Source organism: Tupaia chinensis, unplaced genomic scaffold (assembly GCF_000334495.1).
Source record: "Tupaia chinensis unplaced genomic scaffold, TupChi_1.0 Scaffold000468_1, whole genome shotgun sequence".
NCBI lineage: Eukaryota > Metazoa > Chordata > Mammalia > Scandentia > Tupaiidae > Tupaia > Tupaia belangeri.
In genome coordinates, this window is record NW_006159977.1 from 2,140,079 (window position 1) to 2,148,877 (window position 8,799).

At 39.9% G+C, this 8,799-nt stretch overlaps 1 protein-coding gene across 1 annotated transcript in view; it reads right to left on the reverse strand.

Moving 5' to 3' along the window:
• LOC114009121 (AT-rich interactive domain-containing protein 1B) overlaps positions 1-8,799 on the reverse strand; it is a gene marked incomplete at its 5' end in the record, with an annotated part of 326,383 nt that overhangs the window by 192,989 nt on the left and 124,595 nt on the right. The window contains 1 exon segment of the mRNA XM_027774691.1: positions 6,099-6,209. Coding sequence (XP_027630492.1) covers positions 6,099-6,209 — 111 coding nt within the window.

The window sequence follows — 8,799 nt, forward strand, 5'->3', positions numbered from 1 at the left end:
CTTCCTCCTGTGTAGGCCAGCCGCCCATAAAAATAAAAAAAAAAAAAAAAAAAAAAAGAGAGAGAGAAAGAAACAATCTGTGTCAGGAAAATAAATATTTGTCAGTCATTATCACTTTTTTATAAGTTAGGACCTCCAACTGACATCTTCATATAAAATGCATGAGTGATTAAGATTATATTCAAGAATCTGATAAACCCTAAGTAAGAAACTGAAATATTAGCTGTGCCTTTAAAAGTTCCCTGAAATGTGTCTGCATCTTTCATTTCTAAACCACAGGAGATTGTGTCTATCTGCAGCTGCTACAGTGGACAACATGATCAGAGAAGCTCCTCCTCCTTCTCCTCCTCCTCCTCCCTGGCTCAGGAGGCTTGCTTCCCTTTTACAAAGTATTTCCTCTAGAACTCCAAAAGTCAACATACTGTAATAAGGTTTCAAGAATAGTGATAAGGAACAGCTTCGGTTTGCAGCTGCCGAGGGCATGATCCATGCCTCAACACTGAGGCAAGCATGAGGTCAGTATAGCTTTCTCTTTCATTAGCTTAAACATTTTTTAAACTTTCAGAATTATTTGACAAGGATCATCGATAGAATCCAGCTACATTCTTAGCCCTTTAATGACAACCATTTAAATCAAGATCAGGCTACAAGGGACATTTTCAAGGGCTCATTCAGCAGCCAGGCATCTAATTCTCACCTGGGCAATTTTAACTTTTGTGAAAACATGATGATTAACAGGTTAAGATAGTGTAAGGATTCATATCTGTAGTTGAGCTAGGCTGAGGCCTCAGTGAGTAGCAGAATCCAGTTAGAAGGCGGCTTCGCCTAGCTTTTCCCAGGAGCTTCCAGTGTCCACAGAAACTACACTGTCCAAGCCACATTTCCGCTGTCCCTATTAGCATATCATCAGTATTCGTACATGCTTCCACTGCATATGAACTCTCACCTCCAACCGACATGAGTGTCATTAAAGATTAAAAAAACAAAACCGAAAATAAACAGTCTTCCTCTTTCATTAAAGGCAGAACAGGGCATGCCTAGTTGCTAAGACCTAACCCCCTACAGAATACTCTAGTGATACCAGCCTTCCAACCTTCTCTTTCAAGCTTCCAATATCCTGTTTAACACCCTCTATTTCAAAGAACCACCAGCATTTACTACCTCCTTCCGTTCACAAGGGGGCCAAAACACATATGTTTTATCTAAAGTCCAATATTTCCTTTTAATTGAAAACTCAACAAAAGAACCCTAAGCACTATTCTACACATTTAGAGTCTAGTTAACTCAAAAAGATCAAACTCTTCTCACGTCCACTGTTTAGACATTTCCCATTTAAGGAAGAAAGGGTCAGAAAGAGGTTTTAATGATTTGGTGGCCTTCCAGAACAGCCTATATTTAGAGACATATTTGACAAAAACATAACAAAGTACCCATTCTCAAACACTTGAATACAACTGTCAGGCTGACCACATTCTTAGAGAAACAGAACACTGGACCTCCCATCTGAAATACAAGCGGCATGCCTCTCTAAAGACTCAAACAAATCAGTTATTTCTAAAGTAAGGAACATTAACAAGTCTTCAGGGTCTCTGGAAAAGCACCATTCTGCTGAATAAGGAAGAAAATTAAACCTTCCTTTTTTGTTTACTTCCTTTTATACGTGCCTACAAGCATTTTACTAACAACATATCTAGCTGTACTATAATTACTGAAATTATGATTACTGTTTCTGCTGATTTATTTCACAAGTAAAATATATATTTCTAAGAAAAGAATGTTTTCATGCTATTTTTAGCTTAATTATCCAAAGTGCTTACTTCTTCTTTCCTTGAAGCTTAAGGTTACCAAGGTAAAACTCAAATGCCATTCGATGAAAAAAATGGTGTGAAGAATAACCCGGTCGCACCAGACCGACGCGCACACGCTTACGGGTAACCCTTCAGTGTCGTCAGCATGTGAGAAACCCGGCCGTCCTGATGCCAACGCCACACCGTGAAAACGATTCCCTTGGAGTTAAACGAACATTTTGAAATTGGAGCTAGAAATTATTTTAAAATAAATTAAAAATAGACTTTTATATAAATTCTTTTAGGAAAATACTTACTGAAAAACTGTAATAAATACCATGAAAAAATCCTAATAGAGAAGCCAAGATAGTAATAAAAATAACTGTAATACAAGGATGAATGCCACCAGAGATGACCATTTGACAAATACTCAACAAAAAGTATATGGCTATATTTGAGCGCCTCGCAGGTGGTGTAGTGGTTATAGCGCTGGACTCCCACATGGCCCACTGCGGTTCGAGCCCCAGGCCTGGGCTTGAATAATGCCAGTGTGCATGCCCAAAGTCCTACGAGAATGGAGGAGAAGGGATTGAGGTGGCCATCCCCCAGGAGGGTGATCTCTCACTTTCCCTCTCATTGTTTCTTTCCTGCAAGTGCACATGCCCTATGGCAAAAACCTTAAAAAAAAAATCATATGGGGGAGGGCATATTTCCTAATACAAACAGAAATGTACTCGATATTTCTGAAGCAAAGGTAAATAGATCACAGCATCATTTAGACCATCCACTGGTGTTTTGCGTTGTATGCTGGCCTCACTTCATATCAGTTAGACAATCACAGCATCGTTTAGACCATCCACTGGTGTTTTACTTTGTATGCTGGCCTCACTTCATATCAGTTAGAGACAGAGAAAGCTGCCGCATGTGCTCAAGTTTTCAGAGATAATATTCTAACAAGAGAGAGCTCTTCAAGCTAATCTTTTTTAATTTAATTTTTTTTTTTTTGAGAGAGGTTTTGGCTATAAGGCGCCTGCGCTTGCCATAAAGACAGAGAGAGACAGGGAGACAGAAAGCAAGAAATCACCCCCCAGGGGGAACGGCCACACCACAATCTCTTCTCCTCCATTCCTCTTTCAGGATCTTGGACACATGCACACATGGCCCTGCATGAGTTCAAGCCTCCAGGTCTGGGACACGAACCACAGTCAACTACATGGGAGTCCAGCGACATAGCCATTGCGCTAACTGCTGGTCCCTTCAAGCTAATTGCTAAGATTTATTGGTAATGGTAACACCAAGGGTGTATAAGCTAACATATCTCAATAGAAAAATAGCTTATGATTGAGAGGAACAGAAATAAGAGGGAATTATTACGGGATATTTGTTCTGCGCTTAGGTGTGAGTCAGTTAAGTAAGAAGCTAGTGAGATTGCCCATAGTCCCACGTCATCTAGAGAACAAGTATTAATTCATCAGTTATTTGCTTTCAGTGGATGATCTGAAGGTCTTCCTAAGTCATCTGTAAAACTTAACTGCATTGGCTTCTGCAGATCACCAAGGACTGAAGACATGCAAATACAGATAAACATAGGTTCCCACAATGGGGAGAGGACAATTTAGTGAAGGATCAGATTACAGATCGAGCATAAGGAAGTTAGAAATGTCTCAATTTCTTATAATGGAATGTTGTTAGCTCAGTAATAGAAGAAAAATACAGTTATGACACATGCAGAAAATTATTACAAAATCTTTCTCAATGTAAGCAAAAGGATTAAGCACTACATAGAGTTGTCATAGTCACGTGTATAACAGGTGGACAATAATCATACATACAACTGGATTCCTTTTTTTAAAGATACAGATAACCCACAATTTATTTAGCTCCATGTTACAAAGCCAGAGATTAGGACTATCATGAATTCCTTCATCTAAAATTTAGAAAGAAAAAATTTAACACTGACATTTGAAATGGAAAAGCATAGCAAAAATCTATTAAGGATCCAATAACAAATGCTAATGTGGTAACAAAAAATAGCTTCCTATGCAATAATATCAACTTTACCAAGTCAAAGGATTATTATATTTAATAAAAATAACACTGTAAAAAACAGAATACCAGCAAATTGTTTCCTAAAGCGATTATGACCTTAACTGTGTATAACAATTTAGGAATAAGCATCCACATAAATTTTTTTAATTGTAAACCCTGTAGAGAAATTTCTTATAATACAGGTAAAGCCCTGGTGAAATAAAAGTGGCACACTAAACTTCATTTCAATAAAACAAATTTCATTCTAACGGTTTGAGGGTTTTAGATATATCACCTGATCTATAGTTTTCCCTTTATTCAGCTGGCTGACAGTTCTTTATACTTACCATAAAAACCTAGGAACTTTGCTCTCTTAAAAAAAAAAAAAAAAAAAGATAACTGAACCGGCACTTAAAAGAGCAATGGAGCCATCAACCTCCTGTTCGTGAGTTACAAAACCAGAAAGAAAATACTAATCTGGGGATTTCTTTTTTAAGAGCTTCATACGGAAATTCCTACCATGAGCAACCTTCTCTACTCTTGGGAAGTACGCGAGGTGGTACTCAGAAGACGGTAAGCTGCTATATGTAAACAAAGAGATACAAACAGCACACTTTAGGGGGAAATGTAGGCTACTAGTAAATGGGGTGCTTCACTTCTTAAGACACTTTCATCCCCATTGGAAGCACTCGATTTAGAAAGCACTCATTCCATGGTAGAACTCTGTGCTTAGCTTCCTGGGATGAAAGCACTTCATCCCCCGTCAGGACCTGCAGCGTGAGCTGAAAGTCACCTGCACGCTTCCACCCAGAGCCTGGCGAGAAGCAGGGACTCGTGAGGAGGTCTCGAGTAGATCTGAGGCTACCAGCACACTGCACACCTTCTTAGAGCTACACAGAACCTGCGTCCATTTCAGAAAATTCTTCCAACCTAGCCCAAATCACCAGTCAATGACAAGCCTACAAGATAGAACTTTTCCGAAAACACTGGTGGGAAAAAAATATGTGGAATTCACCATCCACCGGCTTCCTGTGAGTCAATATAAATTTCATGAAACCACAAGCCAATTTTCAAGTATTTAGCAAATGTTGCATTTATCAACAGCGTTCATGTGTGTCACACACATACAAACACACTACACATTTGTGGCGCTGTGAATTATGTGCTAAAGAAAAGAGCTTATAGCATGAAACACAGAATCCATTACTTTTTCATTCCCTCTAGAACCAAATAATTGTGAAAAAAAATCTCTAATGTAACTTTTAAAAAAGACAATAATAAGATTTCACCTTCTTCCACCAGAGAAATAAAGCTTTAAAATTCAAGTTTCTAAAACATGTACATCAGATTCAAAGAGAGTGTACACCATGTAGCCATCACTTACCTTTTCCCCTACCACGAGTGTGGGGCACATGCCTAATGTCATACAGAACATTCATTACAAAGGCTGGCTCTCAAATGCTTACAAAGAATATACATAATGCAAACATTGAAATTCAAACTAAAATCCCAGCTATTAGCTATCCTAAACCCCAATCATAAACCTTAAGAGAGACTGAACATAATAACAATTCTTTAAATCGAAGTATTTTAACAAGAAAATAAATGTAAAAATATTTATTTTATGTATGTATGCTTTTAATTAATAAAGTTCACTTAAATTAGTTTCCCTATAAAAAGGCAAATTAGATTCAGAGGAACTGTCTCAGCACATCGACAGGATACCCTTGACTACGGCCAATATTCATCGATATAAATCCCCATCGCCAAACACTGATTGCTGGAATAATTCATTTAAAAGATCCTTGTCAAATTTTCAGCTAGAAGTTACTTTTTGGGGGATGATTTCTCATTACATAAAGTCCCAGAAGAAACTCAAATTACCCTGAGAGGTTTTTACCTCATCATTGATAGCCTTTGCAAACTGGGAATTTAAGTTTTGACTCTTGTATAAACATCTCTGAGCTGTAGCAATGCTAGAAAGCAGTAAGCTAAAGAAACTGCAACTGCACGACAGCAGTACCGGCCTGCACACAAAAACCACGAGCAGAAAGAAACATCCTGACGCTGCAACAGAGATACTACAAACGGAACAGGCCTACCCAGGACCAGGGAGTTCTTAGGAGTTAAGGCCTGAAAATTTTAATAAATCACAAAATATATTTTAAATCTAGAAACTTCTCTCCCCATGTCATGACATAAAGTAGAACAAATAAAAACAACACTGCTTTTAAAAAAATCTTTAACTGATTACATTTCTAAATCAGCACACTAATGTCTTACTGGTAAGCTTGATGGTCTTTCTTGTTGGATTAAGTTCAAGTCTTCATGGTTAGGTTTTCCAGGGGCCAGAGGAGGTTGGGACCTAGTTCCGTAGCCTTCCTGAGACATGTCCTGAACAAACACAAATATAAAGCACTTCATAAATATCTTAAAGAGTTGTTTTTCCTTTTTATGTCTTCCTTTATTTTACAAGCAAAAAAGAGGCAGAGAGATAGCAACCCCAATGGAACCCCGATGCTGTGATCCTCCCTCAGCCCCAGCTGACCCCAGACCATAGGCACACACATGTATAACATACTCAAGAGAGGTCTCCGGATATGAACCCAGAACGCTCCTGCAGGCTGGCCTTGCAGAGTATGGTGTTCTACCACCAAGCCACCACTGGGCCTTGAAATGAGTTCTGAGTTTCTTCCATAACCAAAGTGAAACAAAGCCTTATCATAAACTACCAACCGATGTTACCCTTTACCAGACAGATAAATATGCTACAGCTATCATTTCTTTAATGTATTATCAAATGCCAAAAAAAAAAAAAAAAGGCCGTGAATCATCAATAGCCAGGGAGGGGAACACACATACACATGCACACACCAGGTATCTCTTATTCAAAATACTTTTTAGAATTTTTTTATTTTGGAATATTTGCACATACATAAAAGAGATATCTTGGGGATGGGACCAAGCCTAAACATAAAATTCATCTATGAATCACATATACACCTGAAGGTAATTCCATACAGTATTTTGTATCACAGTCTTCTGACTGCAACCCATCCCATGAAGTCGGGTGTGGAATTTTCCACTTATGGCATCATGTTGACATTATAAACATTTTTGGATAGCAGGTGGCATGGTGGTTAAGGTGCTAGACTCCTACGTGGCTGACTGCAGTTCAGAGTCCTGGACCTGGCAGCTTGCTTTCTCATTCTCTCTCTCTCTCATGAGTGCATGTCCCCAATAACAAATTTGAAAATAATAACATTTAATAATTCTTTTTTAATGGATTTAGATTTTTAGATTAGGAATGCTCAATGTACATATGTATTTGTTGAGACCATACAAACAAAGCCAACTAAGCACCGTGTTGGCATTCTGCAGGAAGATGACTAGTCACTAAAACCTGAGGAGGTTGTGTAGCCAGACCGTCAAACTTTAAAGCACACCAAGCCAAAGAATCCATTTTATTACTTAATCCTGAGTTTGGTTCTAATATCTCATTCTGATTTTTGTCAAACTACCTTTAGATTACCTAGAATTTTTTAAAGAATCAATGAAAACTTTATTATCAGTTGAATCTCAATGTGCCCTTTCAACTACCCACGAAGCAGCGTAAGTTGTTAGAAGGTTCACAGCAGCTGGGGTTTGATGAACACGCGGACTCATGCTCACTGCGGAGCCAGAATATTTCCTCTGCAGAGATTCTAACTACATTTCGTTTTGGTTTTACTTTCAACTGTATTTAATAACTGAAACTGCCTCAAGCCAATCAACACTCCTATGCAGACTAACTCTGTGTTCACATGGCAGTTTTCAGAAAACCACAATAAAGGAGAAAACAACAGTGGAGAATAAGCACCCCCCTCCAAAACTCATGAGGGTGAGACACTTTCTGGCGGCCATGACCTTTCTGGCGGCTCGTGGAACACGTTTCCAAAGCTGCTGCTGCGTGGGTTCAGTCCTGGGCTGAAAGAACACGCTCCCACCTTCACCGGGCACCCGGATTCTAACTAGTCACCACGTACGCTCAGCTAACAAACGTTCTTCCACCATCTGACCTGAAGCCAACGGCAGGCCAGAATGTGCAATACTTATTACAACATGTTTCAGCTGGCGCTGAAAGTTGAAGAACCAGTTTCCAACTGGTGAGACGAAAAGAATGGAAAATACTGTTTTAAAATAAAATTTTCTCCCCTTCCCTGGGAGTTCAAATGTGTTGTTATTAAAGAAACCTCTTCCACAAACTCTACTCCTTTCAAATCTCTAAACTATTACTTTAGAAATGAATACTTACTAATTAAAACCCATCAGAGTTGCTGCCGCCCTCAGTCCTCCCAGTTTCCACCCCGCCTCTCAGCCAAGCCCCTGGGCCAAGAGCAGCTACTGCAGAGCACGGGCTGTGTGAACTAGACCGAACCGGCCCAGTGCTGGCACGGCCTGATTTCCAGACTCGAAACCAGGAGCACGCCAACAACAGCAGTCTCGCAGGCCTCTCTTCCCTTCTCCACCCCACGCCCCCCCAACATCAGATATTTAACCTCTAGTGGCAACATATAATTCCCAGACAATACTCTTATTTTTGTATGAGAACGCAATCCCAGTTGTCCGGGACTTAACTTGACAACAATAAGGAGAGGTGAGAGTTAGCCCAGTCACTCCAAGGAGACTCAAAGGGTCGCTCTCCAACTGGCTGCCAGCAGAGGGTAACAATTAGGCGTGTGGGGAACAAAAGCAAAGGCTGAGAGATTATTTCCACTCGCCGCCCCTTCCCCCAAACCATGTTTCTTCTAGATTCTCCATTTCCACTCCTCACACAGGCTTCCCGCTGGGCGCCCTGCCGGTTCCTTTAGATTAACAGCAAGGATTTCAAACCAAGCAGGGCACAAGGCCTCCATTCAGGGGCCTTCACCCTGTAACAAGAAAGCACAAAGGTGCAGGACAGCTCCACAATGGGCGAACAAATGAGCAGGGCCTGCCTCCTGCT